At 38.4% G+C, this 22,481-nt stretch overlaps 2 protein-coding genes and 1 long non-coding RNA gene across 3 annotated transcripts; 2 read left to right on the top strand and 1 right to left on the bottom strand.

Annotated features, from left to right (window-relative positions):
• Positions 1-2,269: 2,269 nt before the first annotated feature.
• On the top strand, positions 2,270-11,911 carry chp1 (calcineurin-like EF-hand protein 1). The gene is made up of 7 exons (XM_039786502.1): positions 2,270-2,715; positions 3,379-3,451; positions 5,522-5,602; positions 6,438-6,565; positions 6,715-6,776; positions 7,569-7,691; positions 10,262-11,911. Exons 1-7 carry the CDS (start codon positions 2,649-2,651, stop codon positions 10,313-10,315), a joined length of 588 nt encoding a protein of 195 aa, XP_039642436.1. The 5' UTR covers positions 2,270-2,648; the 3' UTR covers positions 10,316-11,911.
• Positions 11,912-13,267: 1,356 nt separating this feature from the next.
• Positions 13,268-15,417, top strand: LOC120549519. The gene is made up of 2 exons (XR_005637397.1): positions 13,268-13,525; positions 14,047-15,417. It is a non-coding gene; the product is annotated as an uncharacterized LOC120549519 (long non-coding RNA).
• Positions 15,418-18,550: 3,133 nt separating this feature from the next.
• Positions 18,551-22,469, bottom strand: oip5 (opa interacting protein 5). Its single transcript, XM_039786504.1, has 5 exons — positions 21,989-22,469; positions 21,071-21,137; positions 20,504-20,626; positions 20,135-20,216; positions 18,551-19,303 (listed from the first exon to the last, which is right to left on the bottom strand). The coding sequence occupies exons 1-5, from the start codon at positions 22,158-22,160 to the stop codon at positions 19,214-19,216; spliced, it is 534 nt and encodes a 177-aa protein (XP_039642438.1). The 5' UTR covers positions 22,161-22,469; the 3' UTR covers positions 18,551-19,213.
• Between the last annotated feature and the right edge of the window lie 12 nt (positions 22,470-22,481).

The raw sequence follows: 22,481 nt of genomic DNA, 5'->3' as shown, positions 1-22,481 counted from the left end.
TCCTAGCTCTTTGTATAGAAATGTACATAAAAACCATACACGAAGGGCCCAGTTTCAAATGACGGATGAGACAAATAAAACCATTTACACTAGGATTGACTGGTATCAAAATGTTAAGAAGTTTCCATGGCCAATGTGCAAATGTGGGATGTAAATGCCAAAAGTGATTTGACTTTCATTGCCTTCTAGTGATGAGATGAATAACTGCCAGAATAAATAAGAATCCCATTTTTTTAAAGGTTATTTTTTTAGTTTATTTATGTAGTACCGCTGAAGACATGAAAGGGGAATGACATGGATGCACAGGGCGGAGTTGAACCTGCAGCTGCTGCGTTGAGGAGTAAACTTATACACGGGCGCCTGCTCTACCAGGTGAGCTAGCCGGGTACCCGAGGTTCACATTTACTTGATTAATTGAAAAATATGAAAAAGGGTTTATCCTGTGAAGCATCCCATCCTCTACTAGAAAAACTGGCACAATATTTTGCACCGACATTTGGACTTCACAGACCAGAAATCCTGATGGCTTTAAAGATGCCCTGACGGGTTCTCTAGTGCCACCATGTGGTACACATTTGTAGTTTAGAGAACTACTGGATGGACTGACAGGATGTGTACACATATTCCAGTCCCTTTCTGGATGAATTGTAATAACATTGGTGGTCCCTAAAGTTATCATCTATCTCACCATCTTAATGGCGTTTTTGATTAGTTTTGGTATTATTTGCTATTATTTATTACCAAACACTTTGCTTTGCAAAACTAATGACAGCTATAGTTTGTGATTAGTATCTGTGCCACAGATTTGTTTTAACTGATAGGTGTACAGCATCATATACATCATGTCGTCACATCACATAACAAATGCTGCACTGAATATTAAATCCCTGCATGAACTAATAATGGAATTTCACTATCTAGTGGCGTTTTTCTGACTTGCATCTTAAAATAAAATAAAAAGTATTATTATTGAAGTAATCAATGGGGGTAGAAGAGCGGGAGGGGGATGCAGGACATAGATATACATTTATATGCTAGGTCTGAAATTATTTTCTATATGTCCTAAGAAGGGCTGCCACACTTTTTTAAATTTCTTATCTGAGCCCCCAAGGGAGCATCTCATTCTTTCTAATTTAAGATGTGCCATAACATTGGTCACCCAGCGTCATAAAAAGTATAATGAAGCTATATCCTTACACACACACACACACACACACACACACACACACACACACACACACACACACACACACACACCCCTTCATGTTACACCCAAATACTCACTATTGATATTACTGACTTCCATGTTTGCCTTGCAGTCTATGTTCATTTGTAGTTTGACCAAAAAAAGCTGTTAAGTATATGTTTGTGTGAGCTCCTCTTTTGTTACAACAGGTAGACAACTTGTAACACTTTTAATTAGATATTGATATTAATTCAATATTAATATTGATTTAATATTAATTATCCACTCAAAAATGTGTTTTGCTTTATTAGTTACTTTACTTGGATGTTTGAACTAAAATTAAAAAAATTAAGTAAGTAAAAAAGTGTATATATATATATATATATATTACTTTTCAGGACAAACCCCCCCACAAATTATTATTATTAAACACATTAAACACATACAGTATATCTGGAGGGGGTCTTTTATTGGTAATTCTCAAATATCTCAATTGGCCGTATGTTATTATGTTTTCATCAATAAATGCGATGATTAATTGTTAGAAAGTGGCTTGAATTAGTTCCATTATGCATATGCGTATTTATTAGAATTTTCATATTTTCAACAGCATTTTAGCCTGAGCCCAACGGCTGGCCGACTGTTGAGTTTGAGATGGTCACCCTAGCAGGATGGTCCCCCACTCTGCACCTAGCTGTTCTTTAGACTAACGGGAATCTATTCACTTTCAAATAGCTGCTGGCTAGTTTTCTTTTGAATTGTAAGTCATATTTTAATTAGTTTGACAGAGTAGATAACGTGTTATTTTAAAACAAATATATAGGTGTATACAAGACATTAGTTTCGAATTTTAAGCAGGCAAGACATTTTGCTACCCACTCTTTGGTGGGCGTCACATGGTAACAAGGCGAAACCCACCCTTCTCCCCTACTTTGGCTCTGATTGGCTAGAACTCGTTGCCTTCGTTGATTGGAGAATTAGATTGGTAACGCTTGGGTAAGAATACCAGAGTAAGCCAATCAGAGGCAGAGTGGGCGGGACCTGCCTTCTTCTACGTCCTGGAAGCTATGCCTGGAAGGGAGGCGGCCTCGTTTAGTACCTGCCCTCTACTCCACCTACCTCGTAAAATAGGAAGATACCTGCCGAAACCCGTCTTGGTAATATGAATGCACGACAGAGCGTAGAGAAGCTCTACTAGCAAACAGGCTATTTGCCGAGCTTCATCACTAGGAGAACATAAAACGGCCGGTTGGTTTAAACTGTAGCTAGTTAACGTTAGCTGTCACGGCTGTGTTAGTTCGCGGCTGCTTTCACGAGTGAAGCTGGTTTTACCTCGCCGCGTTAGCTCGTTTGCTAACTTTAACATAAACCCGGATAGACATTCTTCCACAGCTGGTGAGGTTTCGCAAGACCGGTCCGGCAAGCAAGTCCGTTAGAATATAACCTTTTTATTGTTTTCGCCATGGGATCCAGAGCATCCACATTACTCCGAGAAGAGGAAATCGAAGAAATTAAGAAGGAGACTGGCTGTGAGTTGAGCTCAAACTAATTCCTGTGTGGAGCCTGTTAACGTTAGACATTAGCTGCCTACACATTTCTGTTGCCAGTTACTTGAAGCTTAATTTGTATTAAGTAAGTAAGATCCTTCAATCACGTACTAGAAGGAAGTTGCGCTAATTCATTGCATGACTTGGCTAGCTACATTGCTGCTGTGCTTACTCTCTTGGCTGTTTGACTGGGTGATAGTGCACACATACCAGCTCCAAAGATGACTCCTGCTAGGGTAATGAGGTGCAGTGTTTAGGTGAAACATTGTTTTGCCTGAAGCACTGTTTACCTGATATCTTCGACTCCATCGTGTAGTAGAGCTGGGCAATATATCGATTTTGTATCGATATCGTGATATGAGACTAGATATCGTCTTAGATTTTGGATATTGTAATATGGCATAAGTGTTGTCTTTTCCTGGTTTTAAAGGCTGCTTTACAGTAAAGTGATGTCATTTTCTGAACTTACCAGACTGTTGTAACTGTTCTATTATTTGCCTTTACCCACTTAGTCATTATATCCACATTACTGATGATTATTTATCAAAAATAAAACGTAAAAATATCGTGATTTTTGATTTTCTCCATATTGCCCAGCCCTATCGTGTAGTAAAAACCTCCTCTTATTTGGGACCTTCTCCACAGTCTCCCACAGTCAGATCACCCGCCTGTACAGCCGCTTCACCAGTCTGGATAAAGGAGAAAACGGCACCCTCAGGTATGCTATAACATAACCACCAGCCGTGGAAGAAGTATTCAGATCCTGTACTTAAGTAAAAGTACTAATACCACACTGTGAAAATACTCTGTTATAAGTAAAAGTCCTTCATTGGAAATGTTACTTAAGTGAAAGTATGTAAGTATCATCAGGAAAATGTACTTAGAGTATTACAAGTAAAAGTACTTAATGCAGAAAAATCCTCACATTTCAGGAACAGGAAACGATCCAAACAGTTCTGTCAATCAACCAATGTTTAATGGTCTAATCATTTCAGCTGGACTTGTAGGCCGTTATATTGTTGGGTAGTTTAAGTTATAATAAACCATGGTATTTATTATAAACTACATTTGTTTTGCGTGAACAAATCTTAATATGTAAAGTAACTAAAGCTGTCAGATGAATGTAGTGGAGTAAAAAGTACAATATTTCTCTCTGAGATGTAGCGGAGTAGAAGTAGAAGCTGGCATGGAAAGAAAAGACTCAAGTGAAGTACAAGTACATCAACATTTGTACATAAGTACAGTACTTGAGTAAATTTACTTGGTTACATTCCACCACTGTGAGAATAAACAGCAATTAGTAGGGCTGGGCAGTATATCGATATTATATCGATATCGTGATATGAGACTAGATATCGTCTTAGATTTTGTAATATAACATAAGTGTTGTCTTTTCCTGGTTTTAAAGGCTGCATTACAGTAAAGTGAGGTCATTTTCTGAACACACCAGACTGATGTAACTGTTCTATTATCTGCCTTTATCCACATTACTGATGATTATTTATCAAAAATCTCATTGTGTAAATATCTTGTTAAAGCACATATCGAGATCGAGGTATTTGGTCAAAAATATCGTGAGATTTCATTTTCTCCATATCGCCCAGCCGTATACCAATTAGATACTGTGGCTGATTAGTTTGGTTTCTTTACCAGTCATATGGCAGTAACCATACTAGCCTAGCAGGACATCTTCTATAATGGAGGACAGGTTGGCCGTTAACAAACTGATTGGATTTTGGAAATGCCTTGCTTGTGTGGGGTAGTGGTCCAAAACATCTTACAGTGGTACCTTTTTTTTTTTTAAATATTCTTTCACCAAGAAAATGTCTTTTTTTTTTTTTTTTTTTTTTTTGCAGTACATCATTTTGATGTTCCCATAAGAGAGTTACAGACCTGTACCGTAAATAAGCAGAAACGAAAAGGCTATTTTAAATTGAATTGAAAAAGAGCATTTCAGTCGATTTTAGTCCTTTTGAAGGTGCAGAAAAATGTTCTTTTAAAACTAGTTCTATTCAATGAATGCACTGTTTGAATAGAAATCCAATAGGGCAGTGGCACTGTATTGTCACTGGATAAAGGTTGTCATCACTCAAATGGGGTTCACTGTGATTGATTTGATAATGACATCTTTCATGTAGCTTATTATCTGAGCGCGTTGAGAATTCAGTATTCAGTTGAGACACCAGTGTGCTGTTTCTACGGTTTGTGATTTAACTTCTTGTTCTATCTGTAGTCTGGACAGAACAAGCAATAGGTGAAGAAATAGGTAATTATTAAAGCTGCTTAAACATTGGTTTAAAACTTGGTTTGGACAAGCCTTGGGGATTTGGCCGCGAGAGGAGAACTCATTCCTTTTTGAAAGACGTCGTGTTCGCACAAAACGAGTTCTTGTTTCAGCTCGTTGTGCCTCGGTTGCTTTCTGTCACGGCACGCCGTCAAGATACATTCTCATTTCCCCAAGGTGACTTTCTTATCATTGATTAGTTGCCACAACAGTGAGATCTGTCTAAGCCGACGATCTTCCTATCCTACCGATGGACCAAGGGCATTTTTCACTGGCTGACGAATGAAGTCAGTCATAAGAAGTATTCACTAACTCCTGTTTTCCGTTCCATCTTCTTTTGCTTTTAAAGAATAATGGGCCACACGAGCTTTGCGCGGTGGCATGTCTTTTTCAAGTCGATCGCAGCTTAAGATCTGCGGTAAATTGTTGAAAGGTTTTATATGAACAGTATCTCGTTTGAGAGGAAATAAAAAAAAATAAAAAATAATCTCCTCATGTCTGCAGCCGAGAAGATTTCCAGAGAATCCCGGAGTTGGCCATCAATCCGCTGGGAGACAGAATCATCAATGCGTTCTTTCCCGAGGGGTGAGTTGTCCCGGTTATTGGTCTGTCGTCTTTTTAAAGAGCTTGCTTTCCACAGGCGTGTGTATTACAGCTTTGATTCACAGCCACCGCAAATCTGAACGAGGCCACCGGGCTGTTCAGTTGTGGCTGGCTGACTGCAGACCTCAGAAGCTCCAGTCTCTTTTGCCAAATTTCTGTTTGGGGAAGAAGGGGAAAAAAATCATCCGGGGGTTTTGACCACCGCAGGTTCTTTCTGTATATTCTGCAGCTGTTTTGCTGTTTTTATCAGTCTGAAAGTTGAAAACCAGATGTTTCCAAATGTATCATTAAAATCCCTAAAAGTCCGATGCGTAGGCGTCTTAATTTTAGCCATGGCTTGTAATGGTCTCTAGTTGTGTTCTTGTTTCTCTAGTTTGCTGCAGAACAACTTGACAAAGTGTTTTGAATGACTATTTAGAGTTTTCAGTATGTTGCACGAATACCTAGCTTGGCTTACTTGCTAGTTAGTAATCTGAGCTGTGCTGTGACAAAGTTGCACTAATTATTTTTTTTATTCTTGGTTTATAGTGCCGTGTTCTATTATTCTCTGTCTCTGTTTTATTTTATTTTTTATTTATTTATTTTTTAGAGAGGACCAGGTCAACTTCAGGGGCTTCATGCGTAAAATAGTGTTAGGTTATGACTATTTAGAGTTTTCAGTATGTTGCACGAACACCTAGCTTGGATTACTTATTAGTCATCTGAGCTGTGCTGTGACACAGTTGCACTAATTCTCTTTTTATTCTTGGTTGAATGTGCCGTGTTCTATTATTCTCTGTCTGTGGTTTTTTATTTATTTATTTATTTTTTTTTATAGAGAGGACCAGGTCAACTTCAGGGGCTTCATGCGGACCTTAGCTCACTTCAGACCAATTGAGGACAATGAAAAGAGCAAGAACGCCGCTGTCAGCGAGCCACTCAACAGCAGGACAAACAAGCTGCTTTGTGAGTGTAGAGCTCGGTCACCCCGGGGCGTGTCTGGGTGGAGATGGTGACCAAGCGTCCACATGCTTTGATGAACATTCAGACCATTTATATAAAGTGAGCTAACTTGTGTCGGTCATGACGTCTGTATATTTCTTTTATTGTTCCAGTTGCTTTCCGCCTGTATGACCTGGACAGAGATGACAAAATCTCTCGGGATGAGTTGCTGCAGGTGAGTGGAGTGTTATTATTTTTTTATTTATTTTTTTTGTCACGTCAATGGGACGCTGAGTCGCAGCAAACGGCTGGTCGAAACAATCAGCCAGATGGTCAATAATTAGATTTTCAAAGATGACGTCTTTTTCTTTTGCTATTTGCTATTCAGTCTACGTTTGACAAAGGAACAAATGCTATTGTGCAATGTCCATATCAAAATGTTCTACAGAGACAGATTTCCCTGTCGATGAGAAGACTTTGCCCTTGGGCTGCTAATGATGCGATATCTCGCCCTTAACTACAGGTTGATTTTTCTTTCTTTCTTTTTTTCTTTTCTTCCCCCAGACAGTCTAATATCCTGTGTTTTGGCTCCCTCCATGTTATTTGTTGTCCCTGTGTGAAGCCATCTGGGTTTGGTGACATTGTGCGACCTGTAATTGCTATAAGCTCGGGTGTTAAATGACTCAGACAGATCTCTTGTTTTGCGCAAAACACTGCTGTGTCGCCTGCTTTCAATGTGATACGCAAGCGCTCTAAACGTGCGACTCAAAGTAACCTTGCCTTGTTTTCCAGTAAATATGTGTTCACTGTATTTCAAATCATGCAGTATCTACAGCCGAGCGTGGCTGCTGTGTGCTTGCCGTTCAGCCGTAATAACTACACATTATCTCGTGTGGTGCTTAAACACACGTAGCACCATCGTCATATTGTTTGGGCAAACCTCTTGGCTGTTATTTAATCTTTGCCTGGAACTGTTTTTCACTGGTGTTCATTAACCGTGAAGGGACTTTCTGTTCATTCTTTACAGGTCTTGCGGATGATGGTCGGTGTAAACATTTCAGATGAACAGCTTGGCAGCATTGCTGACAGGACCATACAGGAGGCTGACACAAATGGAGATAACTCCATTTCCTTCAATGAATTCATCAAGGCAAGTTTTGTGGTCAGAGGGAACTGTATGAATTAATATCTCAAAATACTGACTTAGTATCTCAATATATTGAGTTAGTATCTCAATATATTGAGTTAGTATCTCAATATATTGACTTAGTATCTCAATATATAGACTTAGTATCTCAATATATTGACTTAGTATCTCAATATATAGACTTAGTATCTCAATATATTGACTTAGTATCTCAATATATAGACTTAGTATCTCAATATATAGACTTAGTATCTCAATATATAGACTTAGTATCTCAATATATAGACTTAGTATCTCAATATATAGACTTAGTATCGCAATATATTGACTTAGTATCTCAATATATTGACTTAGTATCTCAATATATAGACTTAGTATCTCAATATATTGACTTAGTATCGCAATATATTGACTTAGTATCTCAATATATTGACTTAGTATCTCAATATATAGACTTAGTATCGCAATATATTGACTTAGTATCTCAATATATTGACTTAGTATCTCAATATATTGACTTAGTATCTCAATATATTGACTTAGTATCTCAATATATAGACTTAGTATCGCAATATATTGACTTAGTATCTCAATATATAGACTTAGTATCTCAATATATTGACTTAGTATCGCAATATATTGACTTAGTATCTCAATATATTGACTTAGTATCTCAATATATAGACTTAGTATCTCAATATATTGACTTAGTATCTCAATATATTGACTTAGTATCTCAATATATAGACTTAGTATCTCAATATATTGACTTAGTATCTCAATATATAGACTTAGTATCGCAATATATTGACTTAGTATCTCAATATATTGACTTAGTATCTCAATATATTGACTTAGTATCTCAATATATTGACTTAGTATCTCAATATATTGACTTAGTATCTCAATATATTGACTTAGTATCTCAATATATTGACTTAGTATCTCAATATATTGACTTAGTATCTCAATATATAGACTTAGTATCGCAATATATAGACTTAGTATCTCAATATATTAACTTAGTATCTCAATATATTGACTTAGTATCTCAATATATTGACTTAATATCTCAATATATAGACTTAGTATTGCAAAATATTGACTTAGTATCTCAATATATTGACTTAATATCTCAATATATTGACTTAGTATCTCATATAGACTTAGTATCTCAATATATAGACTTAGTATCTCAATATATAGACTTAGTATCACAATATATTAACTTAGTATCTCAATATATTGACTTAATATCTCAATATATTGACTTAGTATCTCATATAGACTTAGTATCTCAATATATAGACTTAGTATCTCATATAGACTTAGTATCTCAATATATTGACTTAGTATCTCAATATATTGACTTAGTATCTCAGAATATAAACTAAGAATCTAAAAGTAATGAGAAACGTGTCCCCTTAGATATACATAGCCATTGTTTATTCATTTAGGCTACTCATTTATACTATTTAGCTAAGTAACAAATGCTATTAGACTTTATTAATCCCTTAATGCAGAAATAAAAATGTTGCCCTCTGTTGTTGTTACATTACACACACAGGCCCGGATTTTACACACACACACATGCACACACAGGACCCATAGAAATGCAATAATGGAGTTGTGTTAGAGTGAAGAGACGGCCACATTGTCAGCACTCCAAGCAGTTGGGGCTTCGGTGCTCAAGGGAACCACGGCAGTGCCCAGGGGGTGAACTGGCACCTCTCCAGCTCCCATTCAACACTTGGTACTTTGGTCCGTACAGGGACTTGAAAGCAGACACCCTCCTGTTCAGTCACTTTATTATTATTATTATTATTATTATTATTATTATTATTATCATCCCCGATGGGAAACTTGATATGCAGTCAGAAATGCAAGATAAAAAGAAACACATTCAAACATCATACAAACAAACAAGACAACAATGCAAAGACAGGAGTACAAAAATGTTTCACCACTGGAGCAATCTCAAAAAAAAAAATTTTCATTACATGTGCAGATTAAGCCGAGTTATTGCACATGGAACAAAGGAGTTTTTACTCCTATTGCTGTCGAACCGGGGTACTCTAAATCTAAACCTGTACCCAAGCTACTGCCACACCCAATGAAAAGCTTTGACCATGTACCATTACCATGAGCGCATAACTGTACATTTTTAGCATCGGAGGCCCCAGTGGGACACAAACGAGAGCCCAGGAGTGGCCACAGAAAGAAAGAAGGGGGGAAAAAGAAAAATAATATTCCAAGGAAACATTTTACACATTTCAGGGCAGAACTTGTTTAGCTACTGCTATGAGAACACAATATAAACCGGATGGATTGTTTTAGGTTAATCTAATCTGGTTTTCATTATTTTTGCACAGTTTCTTAATTTGTGTGAACAACTGCTAACAAGGTTAAAATGTTTCAAATGAAACTGACTAATGTTTTACCTGTTGGAGTTAATGCTAACGTGACCGTGTTTAAACCTGGCTGTGTCTATTACACATTACAGGACCACAACATAGAAGTCTTTTTTTTTTTTTTCAGCATCTGAACCTCTTCTGTTTCGGTTGTTTCCTCAGGTCTTGGAGAAGGTGGACGTAGAACAGAAAATGAGCATCCGGTTCCTACACTAAATTTTTGTTTTTGTTTTTTGGGTTGAGCTTCAACATGTCAGTTGATATCAGAACACACCGTCATCTCATCTTCTCAGCAGGCGGCCCTGGCCCACACTACGAGTGCCCGCTGTCAGACCAAGCACTAGGTAGAGAATGTCATAGATCTTGAGTTTCTGCCTCTGCACTGCTCTGTAAACAAAGGGAAAAGTTCGGTGCCTTGGGCTGTTTTCTGCAATGTCACTATGACAACCCCGCGTAATGGAACATTATTTATTAGAAAACTTTTAGAGGGTCACAGTTAGTACTACTGCTGTTGAACTTTTCACATGAAAAATGATTTTATAGCAAGGTATGATTAAAGCTGGTTGCTATTGCAGTGAGTAAGTTTTATTCTAAGTTTACTCATGCTGTTCAATGGATAGTTGGCGCGTGTGTCTTTTGTCCGTATAAATATGTAATGGTTCAAAGTGAAACTTGTAAGATGTGTGATTCCACTTCCAAACAGACAGTGTTTTTAATGCTAACAGGATCTTATCACTCCTTATCTCTGACTTGTGTCAGAGCAGTTCAGACCAGCCAGCTCTAAGTGTGTCCCTTAAAGCAACGCAGGACCTGCTCCACAGACGTTTGTGTTGTACTCACTAAAGTGCCATGGCTTTGGTTCCCCCCTTTGTAAGTTATCATCTCAACAGTTAATCGGAACCTATGGCCATGTTTGTGTATTTTTTCTTTTTTTTTTCTTTTCATATGGGTTAACCTAGCTACTGCCAATACATTGTAATTATCTTTTTCAATTGTTGGGACTTCAACCACAGCGAGTTTGACCCTCTTTCAAAGCCAGTAACCACCTGGGGCCTGTTGGAGCCACTGCTGACTCAACGTGTATAATGTGATTTTAATATTTAAACAACTGCTTGATTAGTTACAACTAAAAACTGTGGCGTTAAGAATGACGATTTCACACAAAATGCTACTATCTTTTTGGGCTTGTGTGTGTATCTTCCTGGGAACCTGTTCTAGTAAGTTTGCAAAATGGCTTCACTAGGATTTAGCTGCCACTGTGACCTGCTTTCAAAAACTGGTCCCCCCCCCCCCACACACCCCACCCCTTGAGTCTTAATAAAGCCCTGGCTAACAGTGTCAGGCTCTGTGGTGAAAATTGGGCAATGGACCAGTTAGTTTGTAGACTTAGAACAGGTAAACCCATGATAATGCGCTATATTTATCTGATCAGTCTCCCTGTGGCTAAGAAACACGTTTGTTGATGTTTGCACTGCTCAACATTTGTCTGACAATGTATTCCCCCATTGACTAGTTCTAGATGGTAAAGAGAATCAACTACTTTAAAAATATATATTTTCTGTAGTGCTAGTGTACATGAATTGTGCAAATGCCTGACCCTTCTAATCTTGAATGTGTTAATGTGTGTTAATCATTACAAAAACACCCTCCAGCAGCCGAGTGCAGGAACTACAACTTGGCCATTCTATTAATCATTATGTGATTATCAATCAGATATGATGCACATGTTATGTGATGTCGGTTCTAGGTATTATCAAAGTGATTCATGAATTTGATTTGAATAAATTAAGTGCCATGCTTGCTTTGTGTCAATCCGTGGTGAAGGTTCTGTTTTTTTAACCTTCTGTGTCTGGTTTTATTTTATTCCTCAGACTGTATGAAGACTTATTGTGTAGTCAGAGCAGAGAAGACTAAATTAACATAATTATTTTAATATTAAAATAATTTTATTGTGCGTGCAAGCAATTCAGCTTGTAAAGACACAAAAACATGACTTCACAGACAAACAGTCCCAACAAGGAATTATACATATTTGTCTTAAGTTGATTGAAAGAAGATATATATATATATATATATATATAATAGATAATTTCTGTTGTTTGACAACTTCATTAATCAACTAATTCCATTTGTCATGCTACTTGATTATCAATTAGCTAATTGGGTCAATTATACACACTTAGCTAAACTACCTAGCATGTCATTCATTTAAAGGTCCCATGGCATGAAAATGTCACTTTATGAGGTTTTTTCTCACATTAATATGAGTTCCTGCTCTGCCTTTGAGAAAATGAAAGCTCAGATGGGCCAATCTGGAATCTTCCCTTTATGATGTCATAAGAGGAAAGGTTACCTCCCCTTTCTCTGCTTTGCCCGCCCAGAGAATTTGGCCCACCCATGAGAGAGAGAGAGACATTGTAGCTTGCAAATGAGCAAAGTGGCAGTTGGTCAAGGCCACACACCCCCACCCTCCACCTTGCCTTGTATTAGGGGACCACTAAGGCCTATATAAAAGAGACTTCATATACAGTATTAGGGGACCACTAAGGCCTATATAAAAGAGACTTCATATACAGTATTAGGGGACCACTAAGGCCTATATAAAAGAGACTTCAGATACAGTATTAGGGGACCACTAAGGTCTATATAAAAGAGACTTCATATACAGTATTAGGGGACCACTAAGGTCTATATAAAAGAGACTTCAGATACAGTATTAGGGGACCACTAAGGCCTATATAAAAGCATCCAAAAAGCAGCATGTCATGGGACCTTTAAAGGCCTCTTAACTAACACTTACACATTAATAATTTCCTCATGAAGTGAATGTTCTTCAGAATTTGTGCTTACGTACATTTGACTGTTAATACTACACACTAACCTACAGTTAAAACATCTTGATTAATGCACTGATTCATGGATTTTTTTGTTCATTCTGGTCAGTTGGCGGCAGTAAACGCACCGCAAAGCTGATCGATAACTGTCAGGAGAATAGAAGAAGAAGTACATCCGGGGCGGACTTTCATTTTGATTGACAGGTCTCCGGCACAATCGTCGCACTCTTCCGTTGGCTCGTAGTAACAGAACGAAAATGGCGTAGAGTAGAGCGGAGGCAGTGCGGAGACGGGGGACGAGAGGGGACCTTCTCCTCTCCGGGTTGTAAGGAGGGGAGAGGGGGGGTGGGGGGAAGAGGGCCCTGCGGTTCTTCGGCTTATTCTTCGGCTTATTCTTCTTTAAGTATGACCTCCCACGGCGCGGTCACTCTGTACAGAATTAGCCCGCCATACGTCCAGTTTGGGAGACCTGGATGTGTCACTGTAGAGGAAGAACCCCCCCCTGGCTTTTGTTTACCATTGTGAGCCGCAGCAGCTCGAACCCCCCAGAGGAAATACCTCTGCATCATTTCGGACCAACTGTCACACCAAGGTCAGTGCTTTTCAAACCGTGCCAGACCCGCGTGGTACCTGCTTTTGACTTTAATGTTACTGCGCGTTTTAGGAAATTGACAATGTATTTCAAAGGGAAAATTGACTCTTACATTATATACATTCTGCTATTTATTTATTTTTTTAGACACTAACGTTAAATATCCAAAAACTCTAGCTGGACGTCGGTGCACTTCGAGACCCGTTAACAATCAGTGTCCTCATGTTCTATGCTATTTTTCTTTTTTTTTAACAGGGCTGGTATTTGTCTAGATGAGAGCTGAATCAATTAGTCGATAGATTGATTATATTCGATTCTTCAATGTGAATATGTACTCTCCCCCTCAAGACTGATTGGATTGTCACCTTGGATTATAGCAAACTGTTTTCAATATTTTCATCAGTTAATTGAGAAATAATAGGCAGATCTGTAGACGACATCGTTAATATAGTCTAGTCTTTCACTTAACTGTGTTATAAAGAAATGATGTGTGATTTTTATTTTATTTTTTTTTATTCTAGGATGGGTTTCCCATTCAATGCAGCTCTGAAACCAGCTGAAGACCAAACTGGAGGAACTTCTGCCTTTAAATCAGCCCCAGCACCATCGACGGACCACTTCCACGGCCAGCCAGTCTTTTGGAGGTAAAGGGACGAAGAGGCATTGTGGAGATGACCTCTTTTTTTGGGGGGCTTTTTGGGACACGGGTGCCCTCCTGGGACATTGGATCTCTCTCGCTCTCTCCTCCTTTCTTCCTGCAGCATGATCATCTTTCAGGACATCTGCCAAGATCGTGGGCTAGTGTGACTTCCATCAAGCACACTCTTGTAGCAAAACGCTGGCTTTAGAGTCACTAAATTGGCTGAAAGGCCGTGAGTTTCAGTTCTTCGTGTAAATGCCCGAAAGACTCCATCATTTGGGCTTTTTCAGTCAGATTTGGGTTAGACTCTTATCAGGCTGCATGTAAACGTAGTCACTGATGCTTCCTGAAAAGGTTTAAAAAAGAAAAAATCCCCCACATGCTCTATAATTAGATCAAATCAGTTTGATAATGATCAAACTGCTCCTGTTACCTGGGAAGAGATTAAAGACACACGATACTGTAGCAAAGATCAAGGCCTGTGATTAAATTAAATTCATAGGGTGTGTGTTTTTTTTGGGTTTGGTTTTTGCACTACCTCATCACCATAACAAGTCCCAACAGGAGCAAATGGGTGCGTGATCGGTAAAAGAAATGTAATGGTTGTCAAGCGCCACAGCAGTTTTTATATAAGTTGTTCCTGGGTAAATTTAGTCAAATAAGTGACGCAGCTGACAGGCGAACAGGAGCAGCCGGAAGCACACGATTGAACCATTTTTGAGGGAAACGTTGACTCACTCAAACTGTGGTCCCCTATGCATCTGTTCTAAAGTAAGGTCACAAGATAGTATTTTTACTCTACGATTAAAAAAAAAAATTCTCCATTTTGGTGCTCTCCTTTGGTCAAGTCTGCAGGTTTATTCACAAATTGAAGATCATATTCCTGTTGTGACTTAATCCTTGATATCCTTAAAAATCCGGCAATTGCCAGTTTTTAAAGTCAGTCTTTATATTACCAAAGTCTAGTCCAGTATTTGTCCTTTTTATTTTTTTCTTCATTTGTCTTTCCGCCCCTTAACATATATATATATATATAATTTATTTATGTCGGCGTTAACATGAGCTCTCATCTAAGAGACTGATAAACATTCTTAACACACTGCAGTTAGCTCTAGACACAAATTACTATTTGATTCCTTTTTGTGGCATGAACAGCGAGACAAAATAACTCAAAAAGTAACAGAATCTGGCTTATCAGACCTAATGCTTTGTCTCTACCTGCAGTTTCCAATGCGTCCAGTAAGCAGAGAGATACCAGCGCTCAAGTAGCAGCTCCTTTTCATTCAAGCTTCTATTGAATTTCTCCTTACCTGAAAGAAACCCTGGTCTCATTTCATCAACTTTTTTTCTTTCTTTGGGATCATTATATATATATATATATATATATATATATATATATATATATATATATATATATAAATCAAAAATCATTTTTACCGGGATTTGTGCAATATTTGATCTTAACTGTCATGTTGTTAACCAAACTGTATATTGTATAAACAAGTGACACGTTGTTTGAAAGCAACAAAATCACCAATGTCTTCCATTAAGATATGTATAGACTCATGTGCATTAGCTTATTTAGCGGGACTGTGGTGCCAACATTATAGTAGCCATGCATGACCAGTTGTGATGCTTGCTTTTTTTGAAAACTAGTTCAAATCAATTTCTAGACTAAGCTGGAGCTCCAAACCGTGGAAACCATTTCAGTCCAAATTTAAAAGGCTGGTAGATTGACGTACAACACCTGTTAGATGCACCACATTTAGACACAGCTTGGCCCCCAGATCTTTAGACTAATGCCAGATCTCCCTTTTTATTCCATGTCCTGGGTGTAGAATAAGTTGAAAAAAAAAATAGTTAAAAGTATGACACGATCAGGGTATGCAGTTAATAAGTATAGATTCAAGTTCATATAGGTGTATATTCTCAATATAAGTAAGTGCTTTCTAACAGAACTGCTGTAGGATTCTTAATGATGCCCTAAATTGTATTCATGCACTTTTAAGCATCAAAAATAATAAGGTAGGAATTATGCAACAGCCAAAAAGATCCCAGATGTGACAGTGGTAGAAACCTTTTAGAAAAAGGAAAAAAAAAAAATAGTTCTATTAACAGTAGTGCTTTAATCCTAGATTTGGCTGTAATTGGGAGGGATCCGACATAGTGTTTAAGTCCTAGAACTAAGATCTCATCTTGACATTGTATTGTACATAATACCTCATATAATTTTGGGAGTCAGAGTGAGATATTTTAATCCATAAAATTGTATTTGATTATAGTTTTAGAAGCAGTAACCTACAATAATGCATGAGTTTAGTGCCAGGGTGTAAGTGTTAAAAGGAGTCTGTAATGCCCCTTTCCCCCGTGCTCTCTTTTATGCCTACGGTAGCATTCTATTAGTCACTTCTTTTTTTTTGAGGGGGGCCTGGGGGAGTCGTATAATATTTGGCTTTAGAATACAGTATCACTTACGGAGGTTTGGGGCACTTCAGAACAAGGTATACTGCTAGGACAGCTGTAGCGTCCTGTATTACAGAGACAAATGACCTGCCTTGTATTCTTTCCACACCAAAAAAAGAATCGAAACCAACAACGGTACACGAGAGATGCTTTTAAATTTCAATTCTTGTAGCATTTTTTTTTTTTTACATCTACCAAAAACCCTAACCCCACATTTTAGAGCTAGACTTTCAGTAACTCTGTGGCTGCAAAGGACTTACTGAATGAACTGGACACTCGTCGGAGAAGCACTTTCTCTCTCTGTACCGACTTGCACCGTCCTCATCGCCATCCTGTCTTGAATACTGTGTTCTAAAAACCCTGTTACGCTCTTTGTGGGGATTTATAATCCCAATCTAGAAACAAGTAGGCGCCTAGCAACAAGAATGTGGGTTTAGAAAATATGCATGACCTAGCAGAAATACTGAATGATTTGTATTGCATGCAATAATCCAACTTTGTAATGTGAAATGAGTGTTAATTAGGCTATTGAAAATGTTCACATCAGGTGTTCTGTGACACTAGGGCTGGGTTAAAAGAATCCATTCTCCAATCAAAATTGAGCTCTTTTATCGATTATATATAAAATCCCCAAATCGATTGAAACAAAATATGTTCATATGTTGTTAGTCTTGTTAAGTGAAGTACTTCAAAAAAAACTTTTTTGGGGGTCAATTCTGTAAACAACCCGGTGTATTATAAAAAAAAATATTTGAGGGCTGCTTCTTGCATGTATAATTTAATGTATGCCATAAGTTCTGAGAAGCCAAGCAAAATTGGTACTGTAAGTGAAATTTCCCAAACCTAATTGATATTGAATGGGAAATGTAATTTGAATCTGGACCTTGTGAATCGGAAGGGATTGGATGGATTCAGGAAATGTTTGGCGATCCCTGGCCCTAGTGACAACCCTGGGGGGGGGACGGGGACGGTTGTTTGACACAGCAACAGTAACTCTGATCACCACTTAGGTTTTTACAGACTAAATTGCACCAAAAAAAAAAGAAGTATCAGAGAGTAGTTTCGTGTCAAACGTGACCATGGACACGTTTGGCCACAGTGCAGCTGAAAAACACTGATCAGCCTTTGTTCCCAATATATCCAAAAAAACTAAACAAAAGCTTAGGTGAAATGATTTAATGACATTACTTTGTTGATCAACTTTTCCACTGAGCAGGTGGACTGTGTAGAAACTATGCACTCCAGAGGGAGAAAATGGGCATGCTTATTATGTGTGAGCCTCTTGTCTGGTTTTGTATTAACTGAAAGAAGAAGAAAAAAAAAAAGAATCTGTATCAGAAATTCAGCAATAAAATGCAGCATGGTGCCAATTGGATGGCTGCGTGTTGATGTTTACTTTCGGTTTGAGTGCTGTAATGGAATGAGTGACATTCTGTACATCATCGTCTTTGCATTAGAGCAAAAGTCTATAGCCCCTCGTTAACTAGCTTAGCATAAAGACTAGAAGCACGGCCAAACGGCTAGCCCAGCCATCGTAAAGTTAAAGAACTTGCCTCGGGGTTATGCTATAACAATTTTTTATTAGCTTTATAGACAAAAAAAATTGAATTTTACACAGCAAAGATGGACAAAACCGGATATATCAGATATATTATCAGATACAAATAGGCTAGATCTTAGACATAGGAGTAGGAGCCCCTGCACGCTGCCTGCGTGGCGTGAGCGTGTCCGTTTGTATTTCGGCTCCCATGTTAACAGGTTAGAGCTTGCATGCTGCCTGCATGACACACACGTCTCGCGCCGAAAAAGCGTGCATGCTAGAAATAGGACCGCTGCCTATTTTTCACGTGACACGCAAGCGTGTTGGAAGCATTTCCAGGCAAAAATAGAATATAAGATGTTTATATGTCATTTGAATACATTTAATGAATGACATTTTGATGTTTGAAAGTCTCTAGGTTTTGACAAATGCAGATATAAATAAAAATAATTGACACGCAACAGAAACGCCACGCAGCCAGTGTGCAGGAGGCCTAAAATACAAGGGATACAGTAGTTCTTGTGTGTTTTAGCTTATTATCAGACAGTTTTTCACATATGGTTTAGTTCCGTTTTCATGGCCTTGCGGTTCTGACTATGTGTCAGGGTATCCATAAAGATACTAAAGGTAATGGTGCCATATACATTTAGGTTAGTCGTTTTGGTGTGAGATCTTGCCGGTGTAGATAGGACATGTTCCCAAAAACTAAAAAGGTACACAATGTAAATGGTTACAGCTCCAAACTGCACAAATGTTTCTTTTCATCGAATAGCTTCACGTCTTATTTGAAGAAAAATTCATGTCTGTCCAAAATATATTGGTGTAAAAAAACCACTTTCAATAAATTGAATTAATGAACAATGATATCCACTGCATCTGCAGATATCAATCATAACTAATGAATAACGCTGAAAGCAATTCCTGCATCATCAAAAGAAAAAAAAGTTGAATGGAAACACTGAAGTTGCAACACAAAGGAGTATACGAGAGAACGCATATCCGTTATCCCAGGACTAGGTACAGTGGAGATTGCATGTTCGTGCTACTAGACAAATTCACTGGTCAGACTTCTGTCAGCCAGTCTGCTCTTAATGCGTGACATCTGATCCAACTGCGCTTCAAACTGCTTCCTCACCTGCAATGGAAAGAGAAACAGATTTCTTTTCAATAAAAGGCATTTGTTTTTGGCCCAAATCCTCCCTGCCTGGTTTTTCGTTACACAGTAGTCCTTTTTCACACTTGAACTTTTGTACACATACGTAGATTCAAAAGGGAACTAGATATAATGGAATGCTGATTCGCCACTTAAAGGGATACGCCACCGTTTATTGAAATAGGGCTTATCACGGTCTCCCCTAGCTGTAGATAGGTGGGCCAACACATTTTTTGTGCATGCATTGTTTTAGTCCGGTGCAACACCGGCAGCGCCGCCACTAGTTAGCTTAGCGTAGTGAATGGAATCCTATGTTGCCGGTTAGCATGTTGTGAGTAAAAGTGAGCCAACAAAAGACAAAAAAACAACCTAATTACTTGCACTGAGACAAAAAATGTGTTGGCCCACCTATCTACAGCCAGGGTAGACCGTGATAAGCCCTATTTCAACAAACGGTGGCGTATTCCTTTAACCGAGAGGCTTTCTGGAGTACAGCTGAGGCTGATGGGTAATAGCTTAAAATGTTACTCTGGCGTCACACTCTAGCTTTCAAATGTAACTGTTGTAACAACTTGTACTCCTCGAGACAATACGAGCCTGCTGAAAAGGACTCGTCATTTACAAGTATTTCATTAAAATGTATCAAAATGGCCAGATCATGCCAAGTAAATTAACTGGTCCTAGAACAAGTAAGTGCTATTCACATGTCACCACAGTACTGAGATTATTAGGAGTATAAAACACTGCAGTTGTATATACACTGGTATTAATCTTGGCCGTCAGAATAACGAGTATTAGATTTCCTTGACTCACCTTATTCATGCTTTCACTGAGGGGCTTCAGATCAAATGTAAGTGTGGATGCCTTCACCATTGAGCAGCAGTTAAGAATGTAACTGCAGAGAGAGACAGGAATGGGGGGGGTTTTAAAGGATCAAGTGATGAAGCCTAAAATCCGTTCACACCAACAGTATCCATAGAATAAAAAAAAAAAGGAAGGAATCAGTCACTTGGCTGGCAGAAATTGGCTGCGTTTCATCTCCTAATGTGATCTTTCAGAAAGCAATTCATGCAATGAACAACACTCATAATACACTTGTTTTTTTTAGCCTCTCCAGACAGCAGCGAGCCTGTACACAAGAAGTCAATATGCTCGTGTTCTCACAGAAGCAGCAGAACGTACCAACTGATGTTTGCTTTGTAGAGGAGAAACATGGAGCGAACCGTGGCCAAACGCGACGGGGCAGAGTGAACGACTCTCCCCACAGCACAGCGGCAGCCGCGGCATATTAGAGAACTGTAGATGCTGAAAGGAAACAACAAGCTGTGACAACAAATAGGACCCTGAGCCAAACCTTTCAGTCAACACTGTAAGAACACAGTCAATAGCCTGTAGGTGACAACGTAGTAGCTGATCCATCCAACCACAGTCAATGTACCTTGTGAAAAAACTAAAAACACTGCTTATGTTCCCCACCCAGAATTTAGATAATTAGTTCAACTTAAATCTGATATTGCATTATGGTGTATAGGGATATTTACATGCAGAACTTTAGTGCGTGTGTGTCCCGAGGGTTGAAGCCACCAAGTTTTAGATTTAATTTATTTAAATTTATGAACTTTATCACAAGCAAGGCTGTGCACTTGACAAAGACTGAAACTATTTTTTGGATATCCAGTTGAATGAATACTAAGGCTTATCTGAAGCCCTCCAAAAGCCCAAACACCCTTGTTTTTTTTTTTCACTCACCAATTAGCCATTGCATCTTTATGTCCTGACTCCATTGCATCACTGATGACCACATCATTGGTTACTCCTGTAGGGAGAAAAGCAGCGATGTATCGATTAATATCGTATTGGGAGCATGTGATTATCACCAATGCGGGGAGGGTGCAGTAGCCCTGCAAAATAGGCCTGCACCATTCGGGGGAAAATATGAATCATCATTTTTTTTTAGCTTAGAATTGATATGACTCTCTGCCATGATGTAAGTGGCAGTACCAAACAGATTTTTTTTGGCACCTATAGCACATTGCGCATCACTGCAAGCCTGTAAACATAGAGGCTTCAATGAATAAAGAAAATAAAGTACATACTGGCCATTTAAGTACAGTAGGCTACAAAAAATAGTGACATATAAACACATTGAACTAAATATGGCCCTGATACAGGCTCTACCTGAACTCCTTGAACATGTCTTTACATAATTAAAACATGTTAATGTCAATGTCAAATGCTTTAATAATTAAATTAATTGAAGTAGAAAAAAACCAAAAACGAAGTCATTTAAGAATTAAATCGTGAACAGGGGTGAATCGAGATCGCGATTTTATAACGATTTATAACAATTTATCATGCAGGCCTACTGCAAAACACACATTACAGCACATGCTAGGAAACATAGCAAAGGTAAAAACAACATTTCTGCAAAATGCAGTAGCTTTTCCATTGAATAATACAACACAGTCATTAAAACATTGCCAAAAAAAGGAGTTTGACCCCAAAATAGGTCCACTTTACCACTTTATCCGCTTTTTCCGGAGCTTTCAACCACATCTTATGATTTTCCTCACCGAATGGACAACAAGTTAAGTTAACTTACTAACCTTAGTTGTAGACAACTGACCTAGGCCATTTCAACTGAGCGAAGAGATGAAGTGAACTTACTAATACACACGATAGCGTCCATACATGTAATCTCCCCACAGACGCCGAGGGAGTCCCCCAGGACGGTGTTGCATTGCTGACAGTGGAGAGTCATCCGCTGCTTGTGTTCTGCCCCTGTAGCTAGCTTTGCAGCGTTTGTACGTTGGATTAAGAGGCTCTCGTCAAATTCCATGTTATTGGAGTTGTACAGACTACAGAGCCTAGATAGATAGCTTTAGCTATTTGTCCCGCTTGTAAATTTGAACTCAGGACCAGAAAGCAGGACGTCTCTTCCTTGTGTTTTTCATCTCGGCATGCTCGGTGTAACACTGCCACCATCTGGAGTCATATGACAAATGCCGATATACTGCCAAAGAACATTCGTTTTAAACATTTAACATGTTAAAACTAAGTGAAAACTAAATAAGCTTATGCCAAAAATGATGATTTAACCCCACTCATCTTAAATATATTCAAGCGCTAAACATAACCGACGAATAAATGGCTCAAATAT

Source organism: Perca fluviatilis, chromosome 20 (assembly GCF_010015445.1).
Source record: "Perca fluviatilis chromosome 20, GENO_Pfluv_1.0, whole genome shotgun sequence".
Lineage (NCBI taxonomy): Eukaryota > Metazoa > Chordata > Actinopteri > Perciformes > Percidae > Perca > Perca fluviatilis.
Note: the sequence above shows the minus strand (reverse complement) of the source record. Positions and strands in the feature narration are given on the sequence as shown.

Excerpts from the sequence above, each read along its gene's own strand:
- chp1 (XM_039786502.1), top strand. The coding sequence starts at position 2,649 with ATGGGATCCAGAGCATCCACATTACTCCGAGAAGAGGAAATCGAAGAA. Across the intron at positions 5,603-6,437 it reads AATGCGTTCTTTCCCGAGGG|AGAGGACCAGGTCAACTTCA; the intron begins GTGAGTTGTCCC and ends TTTTTTTTATAG. Across the intron at positions 6,777-7,568 it reads CTCGGGATGAGTTGCTGCAG|GTCTTGCGGATGATGGTCGG; the intron begins GTGAGTGGAGTG and ends CATTCTTTACAG.
- oip5 (XM_039786504.1), bottom strand. The coding sequence starts at position 22,160 with ATGGAATTTGACGAGAGCCTCTTAATCCAACGTACAAACGCTGCAAAG. Across the intron at positions 20,627-21,070 it reads AAAGATGCAATGGCTAATTG|CATCTACAGTTCTCTAATAT; the intron begins GTGAGTGAAAAA and ends GTTTCCTTTCAG. Across the intron at positions 19,304-20,134 it reads TCAGTGAAAGCATGAATAAG|GTGAGGAAGCAGTTTGAAGC; the intron begins GTGAGTCAAGGA and ends TTTCCATTGCAG.